Raw genomic sequence first — 27,786 nt, forward strand, 5'->3', positions numbered from 1 at the left:
TTTTATGACAATAATATTGTCAGAAAACCGCTAATTACTATTGGGCAGGTGCCAATCTCCTGCCCCTAAACTGTATGTCTGTTGATGATGTTATATATATATATATATATATATATATATATATATATATATATATATATATATATATATATATATATATATATATATATATAGGGGGGACAGTATATATATATATATATATATATATTTTTTTTTTTTTAACTCCACATTGTATGTAACTACTAGGGGGTGTGTTTTAACTTCACGCATTTTGTAACTTTCAGGCACTGACATCTAAATGCTATGTATCCGCCCAAATGCTTTTTTCCGGCCCAGTGTCATCAAAAGTAGCCCATTCGGCGGTAACCCGCTCCACCTGGCAACCCTGCGCTGCGCATTTCAGGGGGTTTAAACGGCACGCCCCCTCCCCCAGTTTGGGGCAGTTTGATTTACAAGACAAGACCGTTTTGGGATATTTTGTTATTTCACGTTGATAGACAAAAGTTGTGTTGTTAGTATCACCATAGGGCCCTATCCATTCGGAAAATATGTTTCAAACAGCTTACAGACCCCGATCCAACCCCATAACCACTCTCTAGGTTATACTTCTAGATTATTGAAAAGTAACTTTATTACAATGTAATTCACTTTTTAATGTTTCTGTTTGATCACATCGTCAAAACTGGACACGTGGATACAGCACAACACTGTCACCGTTGTTGGATTGGCATAAGTAACATATTTTTATTTTTTTAATGGATGGGGCTCTATGTTCCTGTAAATGAAATAATGCAGTCAGGGAACTAAATATGTGTTGGTGACACGTTTGTATTTTTAGTTAACTATCACTTTAGACATTGAACGGGCAGAGTCCAGAAGTGCGAAGTGGACTTTGGACACAGTCAACAACAATAACCATTTAAACATATGTATTTGATTAATTAATAAGCCCTATTGTATGGCAAAATAGGCCTACAATGGGCCTTTACAATTACTTGTACATTACCTATGCTAAATAACTCATGCTAATCAATAGATAGATAGAATAGATAGATAGCCTTTCAGTAAGGCACGCGGGTTTATACAGTTGTTAAACTCCTAAATTTCGTTGTTTGGTACCTGTACTGTAGCAATGACAATAAAGTCCATTCATTCATTCATTCATTCATTCATTGTGTGTACTTTTTACATCTGTGTTCTCTGAGCTTCGCCCGTCTACTTCCGGTCGAAATAAGAGCGCCACATTAAACTTTATTTTGCATTTAAACACGGTAAAAAGGTACCACAACAAATCATATTTAATTTGAATACAATTATTATTTATTAATTTAATTAATATCGTATTATATAGATATCTAATATTTAATAAAATAACAAAACAAAGCATATTTTGCTAATAATCTTCACAAATAGGCCTATATAGCAATCATAACCATATCATATTTGGTATAGTATTGCTCCCGAAGTCTTTGTAATTGTTCTGTACAGAACTGTTTTTTTTGGCACCACTCTACTCTGGAACACTTCTAGAATGCGTATCAGATTAAATTGAATCTAGACTAGTGAAAAATATTGTGATCCCATCACTTTCCATTCATGTTTTAACTCGTGCTTTTATTTTGAAGCCGCGAATACGGCGAAAAGCGAAATGATGACATATTTTCGTCACCAAGTGATGTAAGGGAGAGTAGGCGTATACAAGTTTCAATTCTCCCACATCCAACTATTATGGCCTTTGGGGCAGGCAGCGAAGGGATCGCTTCAGTTGTGAGATAGATTTTTTAAGAAACTGGCAAGGAAAATATCAGTTGCGTGCTCGTGTATTTTTTCCTTCCAAATCTAAGCATGTTTAGTGAATTTTGTGACGTTACCAATCAATTGAACGCCCAGGAGGGACCATTTTCCACAGATACTGCTTACGTTTGTGACGGTCTGGCGTCACATCTGGAGAACTCTCTCGTTTTAAATTCCAGATGTTTAAAATAGGAATCATACGACCTGATCACGCAGACTTGCCATTTGGAGACCTGGGGAGCACCATTGGGGATATAACGGGCGCTGATATTAGACTATTTCAGACCCAGGCATCTGTTTTAAAATGATTTATGGAGCTAATGGCAAACTTTTGGCAACATCATTTATTGAGGAATATTTTGGAAGGTGCAACTGCTCGATCGGATAGTTAGATCAATGCCTTGAAAACTATGGAGATGGAAAGCATTTACGCGTTGCGCGGTGGACTATAAAGTCCTTACATTTACCTGTGTGACTCTAATGAAAGTTGTGAGTCGGTAGGCGGCGCACGCCCATACCTTACTTTTCACTTCCTCACTTAATTTCAACAGAAAACAAATACAGGAAGGAGACGGGGTCGATGGCATTGGCCAACATGATCTGCTGAATCACACAAGTTTCTCTTATTGAAACTTCGTTAACGGTGACAGTCTGTGGTTTAGCCTACCTTTGGCTGACACAGAAACAGCTTTTAAAAGTGTACTGTACATAGAATAATTCCGTTATAACACACTAAAGAAGAACATATACTACTACTACTAGGCTACTACTTTTTAACAGTTTTTCCAAATAGCTTAACATTTTGTTCCGATCCTCACCGCGGAGTCAAGACATGACATATCCCCGGCTGATCTACATGACATTTCAGACGTAGGCTACATTGTGGTCACTCAGTGCTACATTTAGTGTTTACCTGCGTGTGTGGAATCTAAACGGTTGTACAGAATGAAGCTTAGTCGGCAATTCACCGTTTTTGGTAGTGCCATATTTTGTATAGTGGTCTTCTCGTTGTACCTGATGCTGGATCACCTACAATTAGACCATACCAAAACTCCAAGCAATGGAGGGGACAGGGTTCAACATGTAAGTTTTTATTTATTTCTAATTTGATTTAGTAATCCTTCTCACACTTTTTATGCAGATAATATCGAACATATCGCACACTTCAGTAGATATGCTTTATCATCGCATTATGACGACGCATGGTTAGAAATATCGCATTATTCCTCGAATGTCATTCCTACAGCTATTATTGTTACCATCTCATACTTTCGTGAGAGAACATTTTGATAGTGCTGTTGCTACAATGTTACAACGTCACTGTTCATGCACACGGGGATACAACAACTGGAGCACTTCAGTTGTAGCTTCCGTTTGGAAAGATAATATCTTGGGTCTACTATATTATAGTAGACCCAATATGCATATCTACAGCAGTCAGCATATCTACCTTCATAGTTCTCGCCCTGTTTATGATGCCTCTGAGAGTCTGAACACAAGACGGGAGTTCCTCGAGTGCAATAGGATTGATATATTTCATAGACGTAGACTACCTTACTCATAAATTGCTATTTATAGTCATGGTGAGGGATTTCCTCAAATACATAGATTGGCTGTGTAAACTAGATTTGCCCTGTCATGTCCTGTCACATTGCATAACTTTCATTTTTAATCAAATAGTTTCTCAAATGTGTTATTTAGGTTCCCTCTGAACCCTGCTGTCAAACTCATTCACCTGCACTTAACACTAGAACAGCCGTGCCTTTTTACCTACTAAAAGAGCCACCTCTTTAGAATACTAAGCTGCTATTTACACACAACAACCACTAGTTGGCCGCTTGTAAATTAGCCTGCTTCCTACACAGAAAAACTGCAAAATAGCTTCATACTAGCTTATCCTGATGTGATTTTGAAAATGTAAGGATACTGGGTGGTACAACGCACATATCTAGGAAAAGTAGAAAAAGAGTGCAAAGATATAACATGTTTTTTTACTCACAGTGGTCAAATGACCCCTCATAAGCCAGAGAAATGTGTGGTAAGCCAGATAAATGTGTGGTAATTCCAAGTGTGGTAATTCCGCACATTCCAGTTTTTTTCTTTTCTTCAGTTTTTATTGGATAGAAACAGTAGAGAAAGACAATAAAGTAGGGAGGATGTGCTGCTCCTGCTGCTAATGGGATGCACCTGTGGCTGATGTCCTCCAATCCCTTCAAAAAGGGCTGATGTGGGTGTGGGTGTGGTGGCCCTCTTAACAACGCCTACCTTTTGTTTTGTTTTGTTTAAGTGCTGATATTTAGTTGGACTTACATTGCCTTTCTTGTGACGTTTGTTGGTTTTCTCCCTGTGAAGTATGGTTTTCTTTAGTTTTTTACTTGGCGTGGCGGTGAGTTGGTTTCTTCTTTTGTTTTCTTGTTCCGCCCTGCCATAGACTGCACAATTGGGGTGGTGGGAGATACCTGTTGTTGTTTGTCATTATTAGTGGATGTTTTGTTTTCTGTGTTGTGTGTAGGTATGAGGGCCTACTATTAAAATATTAATGTTGTATATGCCAATTCAGGGACTCACCGAAGTGATTCTTATGGTGTGGCTTACTTCATGTGTGCAGCTTTCTGAGCAGCACTTTGGTTTGGTCCCTTTTGGTTTCTTGACATATTCTTCACTGGAAAACTGTTTTTGGATACAAAATCCCAATTCAAACAGTGTAATTGGACTAGTAATCTTACATATATGTTATAAACATGTCTAACATTGAGCAGACTTACAGTAACAAGAGAAACCAAGAGCCTTTCTATCAAGAGTAAATCAAGTTATTGCCAATGGAGGCCTAGGCCTAGCTGTTGAAGTTTGCATATCTTGCTATGCAATGTTGTTGTTTATGTTCCATGCTCTTCCTTCCTCCTTTGACAGGGCCAGCTGTCGGTCCTGCAGGATAAGATCGACCGTTTAGAGAGACTTCTAGCAGAGAACAATGACATCATAGCCAACATCAGAGACTCTGTGATCAACCTGAAGGAGTCGGTCAAGGATGGCAGAGGGGGTCCTGAGGCTGGAAACCTCAGTCAAAGGTCCTACCCAGAACTGCTTCCATTACCTCCATTGGTTCTCCCAATCGACTCTGAGGACTGTCAGTTTGCCGCAAGGGAGTTCTCCAAACCAGCAGATGGTGTTCAGGTAAGACCTCTATAAGAAACATTCATTGATGGTGGTGTGGTGACATATTTTACTCCTTAGGATTGCAATGTGCAAGTAGACCTCAAGCCCCATGTCAGTGTTCTAAAGACAGTTGCATGAGATGCAAATAGGCCTTAAAAGGTCTTAAGAATTAATGCCTCATTTATTTGACCAGAAAATACATATTCTATGTGTGTTGTTGGTAATGTAAATAGCCAAAAATGCTCTCCCATGCACCTGCAGACAACCTACCTGAATGAGTTTGTACCCTCCCTTTATTGCAGTAGTCTAGTTATTCCTCTATTTGCAGTTTTATTACAATCGTAGCATTTTAATTAGCACTGCTCAGTTGATTTGATATTAGCATCATAAGTTAATCTATTCAACATAGTTGAACTGCACTTCAATGTTGAGCCCAGTAATTTAGGAATGGCATGGAAGCTATTACTGGCACTACGTGTGTATTCATAGAAAAATCAACATCCTCTTGACCAATCATAATCGAGTATTCAACAAAGCCATGGTATCATCATCTTAATGGATTTTGGTTGTATTACTGATTGTCTTATTACTCTTCATCTAACTTGTCGTTCACATACAGTTCCAGTAAGGTATTCTGTAAGGTATCTGTTGAAAAAGCATTGAGTCGAGTAAGAAGACTGCTTCTGTTATGTAGAAGGCTGCAGTTTGAATTGAATGACATTTCCTTAGGGGGAGTCTGAAAGGGGAGAGTCTGTGCACTTTTGTCCCAGATTAGGTCACTCTATACTCAAGAATGTTTATCATACCAACAAAAACTAAACATGGTTCATGTCCTTAAAGACACAGAGTAAAGGAAAGTTACAAATAAAAATAAATATTATTAAACTAATTGACTCAAAGAAACACTAACAATTATCTTATCCATCTCCTTTAACTAAAATCATGATTTTGCTACTTCATGTACCATTATAGACAATTCACATCCACAATTTTGTGAATCTTTTTCTCTCTCGATCAAATTCCAGTAATTCCAACATGTTATTACTGGCAAACATACTGTATATAAAAGAGTGATTTTAGTTGTCTTGGATCCCCATAGAAAACTCAGCTGGTCTCTGTTGCATTAGCAGTTAGATTTCTCATTACCATTCTGACCTGCTGATATCACAGATGTGACTATTCATACAGATTCCCAGAACAGTTTTATATGCAGTTTTTCAAGTGCCTGATCAATTATTTAATGCATACATGCATGAACATGAAAAATACATTGAACCTCAATAAACCTCTAAAGAAAATCTTATAGTGAAGGATTGTGGTAACTACTGTATGTTGTCTTATGACTCCAATCCTACTATTCCTTTGAAAGAGAAACGGATGCTCAAGTGCTTCTTTTCCTTTTATTAGTTGCTGGACGTCTATGACCTCCTGGCCTTCGACAACCCTGATGGCGGAGTGTGGAAACAAGGTTTTGAGATCACGTACCAGGAGAACGAGTGGGACAGTGAGCCACTGCAAGTCTTCGTTGTACCTCACTCACATAATGACCCTGGTAAGCATGACAAAACTTCAGAAGCAATTCCATGTAATTGATTCTAATGCCTGTCCACATACGTTTTAAACATATTAAAAGAAGCAACATTAATCTTGAAACTCAGAGTCTCATCTCATCTCATGTTGTTTTAACATATGTACATAGTCATTTGATGATTGCTTTATTACTTGGTATTGAAGTTGAGTGATGTTTTGTTATCATATAAGTGGAAATGGGAACAATACCTAACCATAAGTCTTAAAGGTTTGTGCAAGACAGATGTCACATTTAAGGTCAATATTTTGGATATCAACTCCTGTAATTACCATAACTCAAAACGTCTATCCAGGAACTCTTTTGTTTTCTCCACTAATGTTCAATAACAAAGCTCAGACAGGAAACAAAGCAGCTGCAGGATTCATATCCCTCGCTGACTTAACTGGTTTTCTGACTGGGGAACTAGCATTAGACCACAATAGACATCATAAAGATGTATGTGGTGTGGTCTTTATGAGTGACTATGAGGATTATTGTTGTACTTATATTGAGTACTTAATAGTAGAGGCTCTCTCATAGCTATTGAAGAATCTATCTCTATGCTCTATTTCTTTGAAATGGCCAATAGAAACAATGGATGGAGGGTGCTTGTTGTCATACATTTTTCAACGGTAGATTTGTCACAAAACAAAGCACACCAGAGCAGGTGATGAGTGTGTAGTGTAGGTTCCCTGGCCCCACCCTCTGCGTTTCTCACTTGTATGCGCATTCGCAGCACTTACTGTTCTCAGGTGCTGCCATGGCCACTGCTCTTTGTCCCTGCTGAGATTGAGTGGCTCTGTCAGCAACCTGAGCCCACCTGACCAACCTGAGCTACCTGACTAACTTGAACAACCTGAGCTGTGTTTTCTGGTTAACACACTAATAAAGAATTCCGGATCACTAACCACCTAGAGTGCCAAGTTTGTTCTGTGGTATACTGTACATAGCAACAATACATGGCGACAAAATCAACCATCATCATTTATGCATTTTTGGTGAATAAAGTCAACTGTGACACTCTAGAATGTTGACCATTTGGGTGTCTTTATTCACCCGTGGCACTGAATGAGTTAAACTATCCCTAACCCTAACCGTAATGACATGGATATAAGATGGCTGCATCTATCCTCATTTTCAATGCAGTGTTGGAATCTGTTCAGTAAGGGCAGTACCTGCGCCTGGACAGAGACACACACACACAGCTGCCATATCATGGAAACCACTACTTTGCTCCTGTGAAAGTGGTTAAGCCTTTCAGGACACTGAGCAGGGGGCCATGTCCCCCACCCAGTCCCATTTTATTGCATTAGTGACATAGCATGTTTGAAAGTGTTGTAGAATATGCTCTGCATAGACTTATACAACTTTAACTCAGATCTAGGTTACCTGGAGGGCGTGTCTGTATATTATACAGTATGTGATGCTCTTGGATCAGAAATTGCTCTAAATTGCCCATTAACCTCACATAAACATAAACATAAACATTTCTCTCGCCGGATAATCCAACCTACTTTATCATACAACAGAAAAAATGATGCTATATTATATATATTATTTTTCAATAGAATGGTTTCTGCTGGAAATATGCAGTTTATTATGCTATCAACAGCTTTGGTATATTTACTGAACCATGGTGCAGTACTTCATATTTCATATGTGTGTGTGTTTCAGGATGGCTTAAGACTTTTGATAATTACTATCGGGACCAGACTCAACACATATTAAATAACATGGTGGTGAAACTCCATGAGGACATCCGGAGGAAGATGATCTGGTCAGAGATCTCCTACTTCTCTAAATGGTGGGACACCTTAGATGACCAGAAGAGGGATGCCGTCAAGAGGTGAGTTACTGTCTATGATTTTAGCACAAAGTGACATCTAGATAGTTTATGGATTCTGTTATTGTGTTCGTTGATCTGAGTTGCCGTCTGTGAGCATGGACATTAATGTCTCACTCTCTGTGGATTTGCAATAAGATCCGGAAACGGTCTCTGTTATTCACATTTTAACTAAAGTAATGTTATGCCTAGCTTAAGGGCTAGCATGATATCCATGATGTAGATTCTACAAAATGTAATGAAATTAGAAGTGAAAAATTTTTGTTGAGTAATTAACACCACAACTCTAGACCCCAGTAGGGGACACTGTCCAACTCTAGACACTGTCCAACAAGTCAGTGGTGGCGTCACCGTCTACAGTGCAATGATTCTGCCAGTAGCCAGAGTTAATTGGTTTGAATTGCTTCTACAAGCCAAACTTACTCCAAATGGTCTCAGGTCATGAAACCAATTGCTTGTGAGAGGCACATGGACTATCTATTTCTGTTGACAGTGTCAGCCATGACGATGTATTGGCTCCCAAAGCCAAGCATTAACCAGAGGGGGACACAGAGGGTGGCAGAGGGTTCAGAAAACAGCCCCAAAAGAAAAGAGAGTGTAACAAATGCTGTGTGTTTGTCATGCTCACTAGTAGTCAGCTGGTATGTTTCTCGCCGCCTAAGGAAAACTCACCAACTGTGTATGAAATGCAATAAACATTCCAGCTGCAGGTTAGAATTCCAATTAGGAGCACAAGTGAAAACAGCCTTAGGTGAAGGATGGTGCGGGATGAGAAATCCAACACTAATATTTATTCACTATTGATTTGATGTGCAGGGAGGTCAATGCAAACTAGATCCATTATTTCTTAGAACATTCTGTGTTTCTCATTTATATTTTGCCAGGTTGAAGTTTTATCTCATGTCAGCAAATTCGAGGCCTAGCGCTTAATGATTGCATTCTCCCTGTTACACGAAGACGTATAGGTTGAGAAATTAAAACAAACAACTTTATGTATTCTCAAGGGCACACCTTTGAATTGAGAACACATGTATGAGCGTATGTCTGTAGCAGTACTGTATAAGATGGCTGCATCTATCCTCATTTCAATGCAGTGTAGCAATCTGTTTAGTAAGGGCGGCACCTGCTGTCAGCATACGTGCGTCTGGACAGAGACACACACTGCTTCCCCATAAACGACTGAAAAACGCCCGCTGTGATTGGTCCCAGATACCCCAGAAAATACCATATTTCTGAGGAAAGAAATGATGAGCAATTTCAAGTTTCTATTAAAGAAGTGCAGAGTTGGCGTATTTTGTTTTGCTGCTATTGCTCTTATTATGGGTCTCGAGAGGGACACATTGTGGAAGTCTGCAATTGAAATGTACTCCACAACAGTGGGAAGATGCTGACTTGCAATCAGTGCAAGAGGTTTCCTGTCCTGATGAGAAATGACTATATATCTCCTCAGGTGTGATTTTACTCCTTAAGAGTAAGATAAGATAATTAAACAGCATCAGAGGAGAAGCAATCTTCTCTATGACCGCCACACGTGAGTTGGTGTCTGATGCAATTTGAGTTATGAATCCAATAAGTTATTTCAGTACAAAACTCATGAATTCATAACATTGTAGGGTTTTGGGATTGCTTTGCTTTAATCCATGTTCGTTTTGATTTGTGACGGCAGCTGGGGAAACCGGGAATAAGTCGGCAACTAATCAATTTGTTCTGACTTTTATTCAGAAAAATATAAATAAATTTCAACCTTGTTGAAAATCAATGACACACTTGCTAGTCAAGTCAATTTATTGCAATGCAATGGATTTGGTGAGTAATTCCCACTACTACCTAGTTAACTATAACACTACTTTACACTGTTAGCAGGCTCACAAAACAAGCTGTGTTAGTTGACTAGCGAGTGTGTCATTGATTTTCAACAACGTTGACATTTATTTACATTTTTCGGAATAAAAGTGTGAACATTTTGATTGGTTGCCGCTTTCATCAGCGGCTGTCACATTTGATTTTGAGCTATAAAAGGGTGTTCACTGAGAGTCTGACTGTCCATGTGTCTGTATGTTTAGTCTTATAGAGCGCAACCAGCTGGAGATTGCTACTGGAGGGTGGGTGATGCCTGATGAAGCCAACACACACTACTTTGCATTAATTGATCAGTTAATCGAGGGTCACCAGTGGTTAGAGAGAAATTTGGGTAAGTATATTACGATAAGTTTTGTCACGGATGGAAGTTAGATAGAGTAAGCAAATGTAGATTTTCAGTATATAATCGGTTTATCACGGCTGACTCAATTCGTCAATCAAAGATTTTTGGGGGTTTACACATGTATTAGATTAAAACATGGACCTTCCCATTTGACCCTCGCCCCCTTCTGTAGGAGTGAAACCCAACACAGGCTGGGCTGTGGACCCCTTCGGACACTCTCCTACTCAGGCCTACCTGCTGAAACGGGCTGGCCTGTCCAACATGCTCATCCAGAGGGTACACTACTCGGTGAAGAAACACCTTGCCAGTCAGAAGACCCTGGAGTTCTACTGGAGACAAAACTGGGGCAAGTATGCACAGTAGCACTGGTTGTCTAAGGCTGGGTCCAAGGTCCATACAGCTACCGACCCACTCCCCATACCTAGAGTCTCTGACACTATTCTGACCTTTTCCCTGGACTGAACTAAGACAACATGGTTTCAGTTGAGTTTGTGTTTGACCTATTTGCCTAGCAGATCCTGGTAATGGGTTGATGTGGTGTTGTGAATTCCTGGCAGCTTGTGCAACATCAATAGGATGAGGGACAGGAGCATCTGTTGCAGCATGTAGCCACTAAAGCCTTCCGTGTAGGGATTACTCATGTCTATAGATAATTACATGTATATCATCACAACAATGCTCTCTAAATGCTTGCATTGTGCTTGCTGTAGACCTGCTTGTGCGTGAAGGGGACAAGGTCCCGATCACTGATATCCCACCAATATTGCATGTGATAACCCTGCTGATTAGAACAATGAACAGTGATCACAGCCTCATGACTAGAATGGGGTGACATGTGGAGGTCAAATCATAATTTTCCTTGAACCATCTGCAATGTGTGTGTGTGTGTGTGTGTGTGTGTGTGTGTGTGTGTGTGTGTGTGTGTTGTGTGTGTGGTGTGTGTGGTGTTTGTGTGTGTGAGCAGTTGGTAACAGAACTGTCTTTGTTAGTAAGTTAGTGGGTGCATCATCATGTATCCCCAGCCTTGTTAGTAAGTTAGTGGGTGCATCATCACGTATCCCCAGCCTTGTTGGAGGAGGCAGCCCACCAGATGCTCTGTCCAAAGCTGGGTGATTAATCAACACCCAAGACAAATGATACAGTACTCATTATTGCCCTGACTTCATAGACGGATGGCAAAACTGTCCTCAACTGCTAGAGAGCGTTCAAGAACCATTTTTATTGTTCTTGAATTATATTTTTATTATATTTTCATCATTTCTATTTAATAACATTCTGTGAGAGAGAAGAGATCAGTCTGCATTCTTTCTTATATATATAACAGCTTTGCATTCCTTTTATGTTTCTCTCTGTTGAAGAGCTGAATTTTAATCTCATGCCAGAATGAATAAAGCTGATTTTGTTTGTCCATTTGGTGCGGTTCTACCAGGAAGGCCAGAGGGGTCTAAACCCCCTAATTGGATAGCTACGGTCCCCAAGAAAACAAGCATGTTACATTTTCAGTTTCACACCGTAGAAATTGTTTTGTTTGAAGACTTGAATCCACACATTAATTAATACATGAATTAAAGAATAATCCGCAATTGATTAAATCAGGGCATTTGTCTTCAGTCTCTGAACTACATTCTGAAAGATTAAAAACAGTGTGTTTCCCACCCAAATGTAATTACCGGTACTTTATCCTATGCTACTCACTTGCACAAATCATATCCTCTCTCAATAAAAAAAGACATGTCATGGAAAAGCAAAAAACCTCTCTGCGCTATTGTTTTAAGACATCCTGCGTATAATGGAGTGCATGGTTTCAAATACACAATGTGACAGTGGCACATTTATATGGAAAATGACAGTGTGTTCTAATACAGGAAAAACTGGCCTTTCCACTGCTGGACAAATAAGATTTCACTTCGCTAGGCTACAGTGAAACAGAGTCAACACCAGACCAAATGTCTCCACAACCAGGCATCAGTTTCTGTTTCAAGTCTGTGATAGTGTCGCTAACTGATATTGCATTAACGTTTTTTTTCTCCCGATTTTCTATTTTAATTCAATGCATGCTGTGTGTTCCGTGTGTCCAGACCCAGATTCCAGCACAGACATCCTGACCCACCTGATGCCCTTCTACAGCTATGATGTGCCCCATACGTGTGGTCCTGACCCCAAGATCTGCTGCCAGTTTGACTTCAAGAGACTGGCTGGGGGGCGGGTCAGCTGCCCCTGGAGGATCCCACCTCAGCCTATCACTGAAGGGAACGTACAGCAGAGGTGACTGATCACTGCCACCTCTGGCAGCACACACAGGGTTTGGGTGTTCTACTGTTTGTTATGGCGCTTTTCCACTACCGTACCGTACCGTGTGCTTAAGCCGGGCCACGTTCTCTCTGACGATGGTGTTACGGTGTACTGTCAACAAGGGTCAAAGACTCTGTGTATACGAGATAAGACTTGAAGCCACTGTTGTGGTAACAGCCATTTCAGATCTCTCACTCTTTCTCTATTGGAGGGCTCTGATAACCGGACTAACAGTAGTATCAAATCCAAGATTAACTTGTTTGCCAGTATTCCCCACTGGCCTCAAGTTACACAACATGGCCACAATAGATAGGGAATCAGAGAGGGAGGCAGATGCACACGGGCAGTACGTCAGCATCAGGAAAAACAGAACATATAGAAAATACAGTATCTTTTAATACTATAGAATAACTAGAAGTCTTATGATAATACTATTAGAACTTCTTGTAGCATCTATTCTAGCATAGCCAAAAATATATTTGCCTGGTATAATGTGTCATTATATCCACTCTCTTCCTCACCTCTGCCAACAGGGTTCAGATGTTATTGGACCAGTACAGGAAGAAATCCAAACTCTTCCGGACCAAGGTAGTAATGGCTCCTCTAGGGGATGACTTCCGCTACACTGAGGCCCTGGAATGGGACCAACAGTTCCAGAACTATCAGAAGCTGTTTGACTACATGAACTCCCATCCAGAACTGCATGTCAAGGTTTGTAGTAGAGATTTGTTTTAGTCAGAATTGTACACATTTCAGTTTTGTTGGTTTATTTGTTTCCTTTTTTTTTAGGGTGCTTGTGGTTAATGGTTTTTAATGGTGTGTGTCATTGGAGTCCTTGCTGTTAAACTGAAATATGTTGGTGTATCAATTCTAAAGTTTGCCTCACAATCACTACCATGATGCTAGCTTCTTTAATCTAATGATTATGTTCTGTTGCAGGCCCAGTTTGGCACTATCTCAGACTACTTTGCTGCTGTTCGTAAGTCAGCCGCGGGGCCTGGTAGCCCTGGTAGCCCGGCCCCCTCATTGCCTGTGTTGAGCGGAGACTTCTTCACCTACGCAGACAGAGATGACCACTACTGGAGCGGCTACTTCACCTCGCGACCCTTCTACAAACGCCTGGACCGTGTGTTAGAGTCACACCTCAGGTAGGCATACAGTCTTTATAGACCCCTTTTGAATTCACATCATGCATGGAGGCACGCACTTTGGACATAAAAAGCTAGCCATCCCACTCAGGAAGGGAACAAGGGCATACATTACATTTGGTGCTTGATGATGATATTGGATGCAGTAAAGAAATGGGAATTATTTGTACAAATGTTGTTCAACAAAGTATATTTGATTCATGTACATTGATTGGTAATGACCATGTACTTAAATGATTTAAGCAGAATCGCTGTCATTCCCTTTTTCTTCAACAGTGGCAAAAACCTTGGACTGAGAAAACTTAATTTAGTATTAATTTATTGTAATTAATTAATTATCAAAATCCTACTTGATTTTGGAAAAATGTTCATTGTCATTATAATTCAAATCAAATAGGAAAACAAGCGTATTATTTTAATCAGGCTTTGTCATCATTTTCTGTTAAGATGTCATTATTATTCTCTGTTTATTTTTGGACCAGCACAGTGATTCTAATGTGAAAATGAAATAACAATTTCCTCCCACCCGTTATAATATCCATGTAATGCTGTGCATTGTATGTTGCACAGTGGATTAGATTAATCATTTCTTTAATTGGTTTCAAATATTTTCTACAGACAGGATAGTCTTATTATTAGGAATACCTGAGGATACTAGTATTAGAACCCAAACCTCTGGCCCCTCGGTCCATTTACCCTGGTACAGGATGGAAGCCTGCAGCAGTCGTTGTATTAAAAAGTTTGTTCTCAGCACATATCGATTTCCTTTGTTTTTGCCTTTTGAGAGAAGGGTCCAATCTTACAGGCTGGTGAGAGACAGCCAAAGTGGTTAGTGCAGGAACTAGCACACGCAGAGATGGCAGAGAGAGAGAGAGAGAGAGGGAGAGAGAGAGAGAAACAGAAAGGTGATGTAGGAGCTGACCCAGTAGAGCAGTAATGAGTGTCTCCTCTCCACCGCAGTCCCCCAGCCTCTACAGGCTGTAGCCTAGCACACAGGCAAGGTCTGGCCCTCAGCTCTGGGGTCTTTCCACCTCTCCACTGCAGAAAGGAGCCCCACAGACACCTTGCTCGTTATAGATGCCCCCCAGACCCCCAGACCCCCACTTCAACCCTCCACCTCCACCATTGCATTCAGAGCCGATCAATTATGCAGAATCAGTCCCACTGAAATCCAGGGCTATTCAACTACCTACAGTATCAAGCAGTATTCTTGAATGATTCAACTTTATGGATCTTTAACTGTCCATCTTGAGACATCTACTTCCCCGCTACCCCCCGTACAGTTTCTCTACTGTTCAAAAACAACAACAAAAACTTCTAGCACTGAGAATAGATTACTTTTTCCTGCTATGACTGGTGGATAGATGATTCACTTGCTTAGTCAAAATTGATTTGTTGTAGGTTGCTTTGGATAAAGGCGTCTGCTAAATGCCCAAAATGGAAATGGAAATGGATCAATACAACAACATAATATGTACTCTGGAATTGTTTTCAAACATCATATTTGAATTTTGACGGTGTCTAAATATAGGGAAGGAGATAGTTAATCAGAACCCAGTTGTTTGATCACTGTTGGCACTCACTGACTGCTTTCAACTTGTAACAGACCGTGCACAGTATGTGGTGTGTCTGGCTGCACTCATCATTACTTTGAAAGAGGTCATTGTTTTTCTTTCTGAAAATATTTGTCTCTCTCTGGGAGAAAAGGCAAGGGTTTAGGCTTTTTACACATGGTGCATTTGGGTCAGTTGCATCAGTGTATTACCGTATATGAGTCCACATAGCTCCTGTCCTCAATCTCCTTTAAAGGTCTCTAGAAATAGGTGATGGTAGTGTATAGTTATCCCTAGAGGATTTGGAAAATATATGAATATATGCAAAACACATGATTTACATACAGCTACCACCAATAAACATGACATGTTGCCCCAACATTATGCTTCTAAACAACATTCAAGACAGATAAATCCGAAGGACCGATTAAGTTAAAGCACGATAAAGGTATGTGAAATGCTGTAAGAAAGTTATAGAAAGCAAAGATCGACTAATTAGGGAATTTGCTAGAGATGTGTTTTAAACCAAGACTGTTAGATTCCCTGACAGTAGCTAGCAGTGTGCACCAGACTGGAGCTCCGTAAGAAATCCATAGTCTTTTTGTGAGTGGAGCAGCTCATATATTGTTGCTACAGCTGGAGGTTAAATGGGTTCAAAAATAAAAGCATAGATTTGGATTGCAATCAAAAATACTAGTGTATTTCCAACTGTGTTCAACTCGGTGTGATTTAGCCCTTGGCCACTGAATGTCTGAATGAATTGACTGAAATGAGTGCACTATGTCTGTCTTTGCACTGCGTTGGAGGGTAGAAAGGGATGAGAACTGTGAGATAAACATTCCCTCTCTCCATCTCCTCCAGGGCTGCAGAGATTCTGTACTCGCTCACCTTCGCTCATATTAAAAAGTCCGGGAAGGTGAGTGATTTCCCAGCCTTAGAGAACTACAGACTTCTGACTGAGGCCAGGCGGAACCTGGGTCTGTTCCAGCACCACGATGCCATCACAGGGACCGGGAAGGACGGGGTCGTGGTGGACTACGGCATCAGGTAGCTATCGCCCTCTCCTTGCCTTCTATTGACATTGGATTCAACAAATGAAAATGAATATTCTTATTGCTTGGTAATGTATTAACTCAGGACGTGTTTCTCTCCAGGTTGTTTCATTCCATTTTGAATTTGAAAAAAGTGATGGTCAACTCTGCCCACTGGCTGGTGTTGAAGGATAAAAGTGCATACAGTCACAATCCCTCAAAGGCCTTCCTACAAATGGTGAGTGAGAGAGATGGTTGTGTTTAATTTCAGAGTTGAGGGGGAAAATAAAACATTTGATGGAGGGTATGAGAACTCAAGAGTGTGCACTACCTTTGAAGTGTTTACCACTTGCCTAAGGCAAATCCCTCAAGGAGGCACACTGGTGGATTTGAATATGTAAATTGCTTGGGCTTGAAGTCAACATACATTTTCAGAGCAATAACCTTTACACTTACCTGTTTTGCTACAGCAGCTAAAAGAATGTCTCACTCATCCAAACCTAATGAAACGTGTATTTCTAAGTGAATGAAAGGGCCGTAGATGTTTAAATAGCCACTCAAGAAAAAAAAGAAAACCGAATAAAAAAATAAATTAAAAAGAAAGAATTAAATATAGTTTTGAAAGAGTCTCAAATAATAACCCAAGGGTTAGGTATTCGCTGTGCTCCACCATATTAATGTTCTTTTGCAAGTCAACTCAATTACATGCATTTTCTTTCAGGATGATATCCAGCCTGCTCAAGATGCCCTGCCTCGAAAGACTGTTCTTGAAATAAGTGCCAAGCAAAGGTAAAATCACCCCCAGAGACTCTGTTCTCTCCCTCTCACCTTCTACATAACAAACATATCCCTCTACAGAGTTAATTTACTGGAGATTAGGGCTCGCTTAGATTTTTGAAAAATAAAGAAAAAAATAAAATAAATAAATAATGGAATAAGGCTCTTTATTTAATGTTTACCATATTTCGTCTTGTACAGTATGTTGTGGTTTGACCTCAGTGTATTTACCTGGTTTGCTGTAACTTGACCTGAGGTGTGGTCATTCTCCGCAGGTCTCTAGTCATCTACAACCCTACAGAGCAGGACCGCTCCTCAGTAGTGACCGTGTATGTCAACACACCCCATGTACGTGTGGTCACGGTCCACGGTCAACCTATCCCTGCCCAGGTCAGCGCCGTCTGGGAAGACTCCACCACCGCTTCCAAAGAGGCCTTCCAGGTAGAGCTGTCTATATTGTTCTGTTTGCATGGAGAATGCAAGAAGACTAAGTTCATTGAAGCAAAACAAGCAAAACAATCATCTTTTCAGCAGACTTGAGACCGGTTAGTGATTGATTACCAGTTGAAAGTGAAACATAAAAGTTCTAAGTTAACTCAGTTTTAACATAAGCTCTATCTCAGACGGGTTTGTTTGTGTTTGTCTCTCTGGGTAGTTGTCGTTCGTGGCGCAGGTGCCAGCGCTGGGTCTGGGGGTGTTCCAGCTGAGCGAAGCAGTGAAAGGCCTGGCACAGAAGGCCCAGTATGTCCTCCTCAGACAGGGCAGTGAGCTGGCGGTCAACGTGGAACACTTCACCGTCAACATCCCCCATGACCCCACGTCTCCCCTCAGCATACAGAACCCCCACCTCCAAGTCTGGAGCTCCCCTACAACAGGCCTGATGGAGGTAAATCAGAATCAGAATTGCTTTTATTACATCTAATATACGGGTACACAGAGTAAAATTAGGTTCAGGTTCTTCGACATTGGCATTGCAGCAGAATACAAAATGCTTGTCATGTTGACGATGCATCAATCAAACTTTATTTCTATAGCACAAGTACCTTGAATGCAACTCCAAGTGCTGAATGCACATACTGTAAGTGTTAAAGTGTTGATGTTGACCCTGACTCCTTTAGAGATTGAAACTGAAAGAGGACGGCTCAGAGCACCAGATTAGGGTGGAGTTTGCATGGTACGGAACGACCAGCAACAGGGATAAAAGCGGAGCCTACTTGTTTCTTCCTGATGGGGAGGCTAAGGTAACCTGACAACTTTATTAAACATGATTTATGATCCTCTGTCAATGTGTATTATTAAGACTACTGGAACCCTGTGAAGAGATTTTCATCCATTACAATTGTGTTGCTCTCTCAGCTCTCTTCCCCTCCGAGTTATGTCCCAACTCTCTGAAGAACATCTGATTTGCAGACGATGGAAGAAGATGGTGTTAAGAATTATTTGATTGTCATAGATTTCTCTGTTTTCCCCAGATATATTCTCCCAGGAGCTCTCCTCTAATAAGAGTAACCACAGGATCTGTGTTCTCTGAAATCACCACTATCCTTGATCATGTGACTCACACTTTGCGTCTCTCTCACATTCAAGGTAAGGACAAGCTATGAATGTATGGTACAGCTGTCACTATGTTTTTTTAACCCTGGACCTTGAAATCCTTGTGAACACATTGTGACACATTCTAATGCTTTGGTCCTCATGTCGGGATCCGATGTTATGATCAGACTTTGAATGACACATCCCTAACTAACACAGCTTGTTTTGTGAGCCTGCTAACAATGTAAAGTAGTGTTGTAGTTAACACTAGATTAGATTACTCACCGAATCCATTGCCTTGCAGTATTTTAGATTGACTAGCGAGTTTGTGTTGTGATTCTAAACAATGTTGAAACGTAGTTCCGTGTTTCAAAAGAAAAGTCAGAACATTTTGATTGGTTGCCAACAGGTAGACCAAATGATCAGACTGTGTCACATTTAAACATGTCCACTTTGAAGTTTTTTTTAAAATGTGTTCATATATCAAATGAGCCCTTAATAATACTGTATACTTATAGAATTATTATAAGGCAAATACTTCATAGGAAAAATGTACATTCTGCCCTCAATGTCAAATGATAAACAGAGAGAGAGTATCCTGATATCCTGATTCACCACAGACCTTGAGTCATGATGTGAAACATCTACAGCCACATCTTTTTCTTGAACCTGTGTTACATTGTGAGCAAGACTCCAGCATAGTGGATGTTCAGAACAACCTCTGTGATTGAGTTAGTCTCTCTCTTTCTCTCTCTCTCTCTCTCTCTCTCTCTCTCTCTCTCTCTCTCTCTCTCTCTCTCTCTCTCTCTCTCTCTCTCTCTCTCTCTCTCTCTCTCTCTCTCTCTCTCTCTCTCTCTCTCTCTCTCTCTCTCTCTCTCTCTCTCTCTCTCTCTCTCTCTCTCTCTCTCTCTCTCTCTCTCTCCCACTCCCTCCCTCCCTCCCTCAGGCGTCGAGGGCCAGGCTGTGGAGATCTGTAACTCTGTGGATATAAGAGGGGAGTTCAACCGTGAAATTGCTATGAGGTTAACATCAGATCTGGACAGCAAGGATCGATTCTTCACAGACCTCAATGGATTCCAGGTACACCCCGGGTCTCCCTCCCTCTTTCTCTCTCTACTCAGGGCTTTCTCTCTCTTGCTCTTTGACTATGAAATAAAATAATGTTCATTTATTTGGTACACAGAAGAGAGAGAGAGATAGAATTGCGTAGATGAGGGGTGCTTGGTGACGTCACTAAGGCGTCAGCCATGTCATCGCAGGGTTGGTTCGACTGTTGACATATCCTGCATGTCATCTCTCCTCTCTCTCACCCATCTTTCCTGTCAATCTCTACTGTCTGTAAAGCAGAAAAATAAAATAATAATAATAATTGTGTAGATGAGTATCTCTTGGAAAGAGAGCTGCTCCTAATGTGTTTTTGCCTTTAGAAAGCAGATTGATGACTCATGTATTTCTCTGTAGCTTTACCATGAATGGCTGCTCTTCAGAGCTGTTATACACAATAGTGAAAAAAGACACTTCAAAAGAAATGTAACCCCTAACATTGTACCTGAACAAAGGGTGTTGTAAGATGGCATTGACAAAAGCTCAGATAAGAATACACGTGCCATGCAAGAGCATCCATTGAAAGAAGCAACCTTACAAAACCTGGAACATTTGAATTGAACTGTCACAGAATGTACTACTGGGGCCCTCCCTACTGTATCTAGTTCCACTAAACATAATGTGTGTAGAATAAGAACTCCACTGTACATCCACTTCTGTAACACATTTCTAGACGAGGAATGCTGCTTCTATTGTTTCCCAACTAGAGAGACTCACTATGAGAGATGTACACGATATGTATTTACAAGAGAGGCATCCAATACTATGACACAAGCAATTAAATATGATACAATGGACTCTTATATAGTATTATTAGCTTCAAAAATCAAATGCACACAGAAACTGGCTGAAGATAGTAGATTAGCCATTTTAGCTCCTAAAATGTCTCCACTGACTTCTTCAATTTAGCATTTTGGATGTAATGTTTTAAATTTAAAACAAAAGGCAAAATGCAGATTAAGATTATTCATGTTGGATATTTAAAGAGATCAGTGATGGAGCGAACGTCAGTGCCAATTAGACATGCTGCCATCATTCTAAAAATAAGCAGTTTCTTTCAAGATCTCAATTTGCCACTTTTCAGTTGTCTGACTTTGCTTGTAGGGATTAATAAGGATTTACTGCCATCAGAGATGAAATACTCTTTCTCCGAAATGCTTTGCATTTTAAAAAAACAACAACCCATTTGAGATAAAGATCCCTTTCAACAGACCTACTGGTTTCACACAGGATACACTGTTTCCTATACAGCATGTATCAACATCACCATTGTTTTGTATGTGAATGTCTGGGCAGATTCAGCCTAGGAAGAGGATGGCCAAGCTGCCCCTCCAGGCTAACTTCTACCCCATGACCAGTATGGCCTACATCCAGGACGCCAGCACCAGACTGACCCTGCTCACCGCACAGTCCTTAGGCTCTGCTAGCCTTAAGAGTGGTGAGTGCATGACTTGTTACTAGTCAACCACTTTGTCAACACTATATGTTGCCGTGCTGGTTCTTGGCTCGCACTGGATAGCAGACCATTACAATATACTGTAGGTCATTTTCATATGTGTTGAATAGAAGGCAATGAATCAAAAATGTCTAAGCGGACCTTTGACCTATCCCCTTCAGGTCAAATGGAGGTCATCTTGGACCGGCGGCTCAACCAGGATGACAACCGTGGGTTGGGCCAGGGAGTCCTGGACAACAAAATCACTGCCAACTCCTTCCGCTTACTGCTGGAGAGGAGAGGCCCGCCAGACGGGGTACCTATACAGATCACCTCATACACCCAGACTAAAGAGAATCTGTCATACAGTTGTCATATAGTTTGTGGCTATTTGTCTATAATGGAGAACTGACAAAATGTCCTTGAGTTTGCATCTTTGGCCATCTTTGTTTTGCAGGGGGAGAAACCCACGACGTTGAGCTACCCTTCCCTGCTGAGTCACGTGTCGTCTGTGTATCTGAACCACCCAGCCATCCCCATGGCGGTCAGCCTGGAGGCCAGCTCCCTTCCCCTGTCAGCCTTCACCCCACTGGCCTCATCGCTGCCCTGCGACATCCATGTGGTCAACCTCCGCACCATCCAGACCACGGTAAGACCGCAGGCTCGACCGCAGGCTCGACCACAGGCTCGACCGCAGGAGTCGATCAGTACTATGCGTAACTATTATACCTATAACATTGTCATTTCTCATCTCTGATCCGTCACTGAGCTCATCTTTTTTTTTGCATTCGTTTTCATGTTTCAGCACAATTTTGTTATTGTTGCCTTGCCCATTGACTCTGATGATAGTACTACCTTGGATGTCAAAGATCTATTTCATTGTTTCACACAGTGCAGTGACTCTGACAACCAATTAGCTCAATTAGCGACTGTAAAAGACACCCAGGACATTCAATTTGACTTGCAGTACAAACCAATTGAGGAGATATTATTCAGCGCCTTGAAGTGCGTTTGAAGGGATGTCTTTGTACGATGTACCCACATGATACCACTGCTACTACTAATCAGTTATGCATAGTGGCATCTCTCATTTATTGAGTCAGGAACTGTGGTGGTAAAAGAAACACTTCTGGGGATGAAATTGACTTGTACTCATTGTGCTGGGCTGAACTGTAGTAACCCTGTTCTGGAACACTCTCCTTGAAAATGGTTGTGGAGATGTGGAGATGCAGCTGATCTGTGAAAGAGGGGGCTCTATAATGTGTCCAGTGTTGAAGCTGAGGGGGGAGGGGGGGAACAGTGGTGTATTTATGGGTCCTGAAGCCTCTCTCTCTGGCCTACAGGAGGAAGGGGGCGGCCCGTCAGACCAGGCTGCTTTGATTCTGCACAGAAAAGGCTTTGACTGTCGACTGTCCAATCGGAACACAGGGCTACTGTGTGCCACCACACAGGGGAAGGTAAACCCCACCCCACACAGTGGGAGGTACACCCCACCCCACACAGGGGGAGGTAAACCCCACCCCACACAGGGGAAGGTAAACCCCACCCCACACAGAGGAAGGTAAACCCCACCCACACAGAGGAAGGTAAACCCCACCCACACAGAGGAAGGTAAACCCCACCCCACACAGAGGAAGGTAAACCCCACCCACACAGAGGAAGGTAAACCCCACCCCACACAGGGGAAGGTAAACCCCACCCACACAGAGGAAGGTAAACCCCACCCACACAGAGGAAGGTAAACCCCACCCCACACAGAGGAAGGTAAACCCCACCCACACAGAGGAAGGTAAACCCCACCCACACAGAGGAAGGTAAACCCCACCCCACACAGAGGAAGGTAAACCCCACCCACACAGGGGAAGGTAAACCCCACCCACACAGGGTGAGGTAAACCCCACCCCACACAGAGGAAGGTAAACCCCACCCACACAGAGGAAGGTAAACCCCACCCACACAGAGGAAGGTAAACCCCACCCACACAGGGTGAGGTAAACCCCACCCCACACAGAGGGAGGTAAACCCCACCCCACACAGGGGAAGGTAAACCCCACCCCACACAGAGGAAGGTAAACCCCACCCACACAGGGGGAGGTAAACCCCACCCCACACAGAGGAAGGTAAACCCCACCCACACAGAGGGAGGTAAACCCCACCCACACAGAGGAAGGTAAACCCCACCCACACAGGGTGAGGTAAACCCCACCCCACACAGGGGGAGGTAAACCCCACCCACACAGAGGAAGGTAAACCCCACCCACACAGAGGAAGGTAAACCCCACCCCACACAGAGGAAGGTAAACCCCACCCCACACAGAGGAAGGTAAACCCCACCAACACAGAGGAAGGTAAACCCCACCCCACACAGGGGAAGGTAAACCCCACCCCACACAGAGGAAGGTAAACCCCACCCACACAGAGGAAGGTAAACCCCACCCACACAGGGTGAGGTAAACCCCACCCCACACAGGGGAAGGTAAACCCCACCCACACAGGGTGAGGTAAACCCCACCCCACACAGGGGAAGGTAAACCCCACCCCACACAGAGGAAGGTAAACCCCACCCACACAGAGGAAGGTAAACCCCACCCCACACAGAGGAAGGTAAACCCCACCCACACAGGGGGAGGTAAACCCCACCCACACAGAGGAAGGTAAACCCCACCCCACACAGAGGAAGGTAAACCCCACCCACACAGAGGAAGGTAAACCCCACCCCACACAGAGGAAGGTAAACCCCACCCCACACAGAGGAAGGTAAACCCCACCCCCACAGAGGAAGGTAAACCCCACCCCACACAGGGGAAGGTAAACCCCACCCACACAGAGGAAGGTAAACCCCACCCCACACAGAGGAAGGTAAACCCCACCCCACACAGAGGAAGGTAAACCCCACCCCACACAGAGGAAGGTAAACCCCACCCCACACAGAGGAAGGTAAACCCCACCCACACAGAGGAAGGTAAACCCCACCCACACAGAGGAAGGTAAACCCCACCCACACAGAAGAAGGTAAACCCCACCCCACACAGAGGAAGGTAAACCCCACCCCACACAGAGGAAGGTAAACCCCACCCACACAGAGGAAGGTAAACCCCACCCACACAGAGGAAGGTAAACCCCACCCACACAGAGGAAGGTAAACCCCACCCCACACAGAGGAAGGTAAACCCCACCCACACAGGGGGAGGTAAACCCCACCCACACAGAGGGAGGTAAACCCCACCCCACACAGAGGAAGGTAAACCCCACCCCACACAGAGGAAGGTAAACCCCACCCACACAGAGGAAGGTAAACCCCACCCACACAGAGGAAGGTAAACCCCACCCACACAGAGGGAGGTAAACCCCACCCACACAGAGGAAGGTAAACCCCACCCCACACAGAGGAAGGTAAACCCCACCCACACAGAGGAAGGTAAACCCCACCCACACAGAGGAAGGTAAACCGCACCCCACACAGAGGAAGGTAAACCCCACCCACACAGAGGAAGGTAAACCCCACCCACACAGAGGAAGGTAAACACACATGCACATTGAAATGGAACAACGTTGAGGTTAAAGCAAGGGTTGCACATGATTGGTCTTTATTCAAGAAGGGTTTTAACTTTCCCATCCGGAAAGGAGAGCACAGTCAGCAGTCATGGGATGTGCAACAGGAAAATTCGCTGTGAGGAAGGAAATACCTCTTTTCATTCTATTTCCTTCTTTTCTGATGACATGACAAGTATTACAATGCAACGTAATCAATTGAAGTAAATGCTCCTTCATTTCTCTCTCTCTCTCTCTTTCTCTGAGAAAGAAGGCTGACCATTATTGTATGTCCGACAGTGAAAGAGTGTTAATTAAAAAATGGGTACAGGGTACTACAGATACTTAGCTGTAATATGCCACAGTTAAGCATCCAGTTACATTAATGGCTTCTAAAAGGAAAAGATAATTCATTATCTGCCAAGCAGGTGGCATAATTAGAAAGCAATTATTAAATGACTATGTTACCAAGTGTTAACACAATATGGAGTATTACAGAGGTATAAAAACAACCCAATGTAAAGTGTGACCGTTTTGTTATTTGTAAATATGCTGGTACGGGAACATCATTGTGTGCTTGGTTTGGTTTTTCTCATTCTCTAGATTCACAGCGAGAAGCTGTTTGCAGAACTAAAATTCCAGAGCATCACCCCTGTCTCTCTGACTCTGATGCACACATCTGAGGCCGGGCCGAGCCAAGAGGAAATCAGCCTTAAACCAATGGAGATCAGCGCATACCGCATACAGCTTAGATGAGCTCTAGCCAGAGTCTGTCTACTCTGAGTCACATTCCCTACATCCTCTCTCTGTTCCTGAGCCGAGACATTGTCAGCAGGACTATGCAAAAGCCTGGATACCACAGCCTTCAACCATGGAACAGAGGGAAGGAGGGAGGGAAGGATAGAATGAAGGAGGGAGGAGTAGGAAATGGAACTTCCTTAAAGGGGCAATCTTGGATTGGTACAGTACATCCATTGTTTTAGTTTTAGATTCATTATATTTAGCCATTGATTATTGAAGAATATCACATATTAATGCCTCATGAGCTAAGTTCAACTGTCTTACCCCATCAGAACCCAAAATATAAGCTTGTTTTACTCCCTGGTTTGTAAACAATGACACTGTAAACAAAACTGTGAAGCTTCAAAACAGGGTTAAAACTATAATATTGATCTCATGGATGGTCAGTGCTTGCATCCATAGCTCCGTCTATGAATTTGAGAGTGGTCACATTTCTCCAGCCTCATCCCTGAGCTGTTTACCAAAAAAGTGGCAGGGAGACTGTTTTGTTATTGCTTGAATCCCAGATTGCCCCTTTAAGCTTAATTATTAAGTGCAATATGAAATAGTTTAAGTACAGTCAGTATCCCTATCCTGCAGTCTCAGGTTATGTACGTATGCAAACGCTGCGTTGCATTACCACTTGAACTCACTGTACTGAGATGACATGACCTCCCGTTCCATTTCCTTTCCATGGATATGAGTTCTAGATTATATAATATGAGCTAGTACAATGTGATTTGTCCAAGGTGTGGCTTCAATCATAATGGATAGTGCTCCATGTCCTTGGTGTGCCTAAATAAGATGTCATGGTTGATTTGAAAATAGAATTTGAATATTTTAAGACAAGGGTCAAAAATGTAAATGTAAGATTGTTGATTGCAAGTGAGATACTGTTTTTATTGTTCCAAAGAGCAAAAATGTGCCTTATTTTTAAATTTTGTAAAGGGAACCCTATGTAATGTACATATCGTTCTATTCTGGTTGGAGTTTAATGTCCCTTCCCATTTGCAATCAAATGCAAAATGACTGCAGCTGATATGGGTCTGTTATTGAGACCTTCATATGTATTTTAGTGATCTATCACTATAAAATATGACATGTTTTATTTTCACCGTCTGTCTACTGATGAAGAAGATAAACTTTTTTCAATGGCCTCACTTCAGCCAACACCAGCTGGGCCGCTTTACTGATGTATGACCACGTCATACCCCCATCTGGCTCCTCTTTTTGGGATCATGATTTTGAGTAGTAGTGTCCGAAGCTTTTAACTAATACCCTGACTGAGCCATTTTAAAATCTATTTTTTAAACATTATGCCATGGGTTTCAAGTTACTGCTTTTAACACCTTTGTGAAGTTCCACGGAAACAACTTAAGTTTCGATGTTTACAAATGTATGTTGCATTGCTTGGGTTGTTTGAAATTAATGTGTCATTGTAATTTAGTGTGATACAGCCGCATGCATAGCCACTAGGGTGGTCAAAGAAATGCACCTTCACTATGTATTAGTGTGAGGTACTATGTAGAAGGAATCATGGGACATAAGTTGCTATAATTAGTTTTTTTAATGTTTGTTTGTATAAATGACAATGTATATGAATGTGGAAATTCTTTATGTATTGGATGTATGAATGTCAATGGGAATGTCAAGCTAGTTAAAGTGTTAATCACATAATATGATTATCTGATACATGAACAGTACATTATGTTCTTCTTAATCACCAAGACATGTTGGTGTGGGATTAATTTAAATCAAATCAATCAAAGATATTTGAGCAACGAAACACTTTTCATCGAAGTAAATTAAGCTAAAGCATCAGGGGAGGGTGATATGTGCAAAATAAATAAATCTCTTTTTAAAATGTAGCTCATTGACTGTTACATTTTGTTAAATTTTCTATGTTTCTGTAAATGTAATATAATATAATGAGAGACTGAATAAAAAAGGATGAATCTCATTACATTTCTGAATTCTGAAAACTAATTTAGCATTTGTTGTGTATACACGTTTCCCTCAAAAACAATGACAGATAC

General features: G+C 41.9%; 1 protein-coding gene across 1 annotated transcript; it reads left to right on the forward strand.

The window, feature by feature from the left end:
• The first annotated feature begins 2,451 nt into the window (after positions 1 to 2,451).
• On the forward strand, positions 2,452 to 27,705 carry man2a1 (mannosidase, alpha, class 2A, member 1). The gene is made up of 22 exons (XM_080528239.1): positions 2,452 to 2,877; positions 4,705 to 4,968; positions 6,358 to 6,502; positions 8,195 to 8,366; positions 10,427 to 10,554; positions 10,739 to 10,912; positions 12,645 to 12,831; positions 13,392 to 13,569; positions 13,798 to 14,006; positions 16,421 to 16,606; positions 16,714 to 16,828; positions 17,312 to 17,379; positions 17,643 to 17,808; positions 18,023 to 18,253; positions 18,486 to 18,608; positions 18,840 to 18,954; positions 19,847 to 19,980; positions 21,301 to 21,442; positions 21,622 to 21,755; positions 21,897 to 22,088; positions 22,783 to 22,896; positions 25,574 to 27,705. Exons 1-22 carry the CDS (start codon positions 2,740 to 2,742, stop codon positions 25,724 to 25,726), a joined length of 3,468 nt encoding a protein of 1,155 aa, XP_080384365.1. The 5' UTR covers positions 2,452 to 2,739; the 3' UTR covers positions 25,727 to 27,705.
• The last annotated feature ends 81 nt before the right edge of the window (positions 27,706 to 27,786 follow it).

Source organism: Nansenia antarctica (genome assembly GCF_963989245.1).
Source record: "Nansenia antarctica genome assembly, chromosome: 4".
Lineage (NCBI taxonomy): Eukaryota > Metazoa > Chordata > Actinopteri > Argentiniformes > Microstomatidae > Nansenia > Nansenia antarctica.

What these genes read in the sequence shown, in the direction of transcription:
- man2a1 (XM_080528239.1), top strand. Translation starts at nt 2,740, where the DNA reads ATGAAGCTTAGTCGGCAATTCACCGTTTTTGGTAGTGCCATATTTTGT. An exon ending in GTGGTTAGAGAGAAATTTGG is followed by an intron (nt 10,555 to 10,738) that starts GTAAGTATATTA and finishes CCCCTTCTGTAG; the next exon opens with GAGTGAAACCCAACACAGGC. An exon ending in ATCCAGAACTGCATGTCAAG is followed by an intron (nt 13,570 to 13,797) that starts GTTTGTAGTAGA and finishes GTTCTGTTGCAG; the next exon opens with GCCCAGTTTGGCACTATCTC.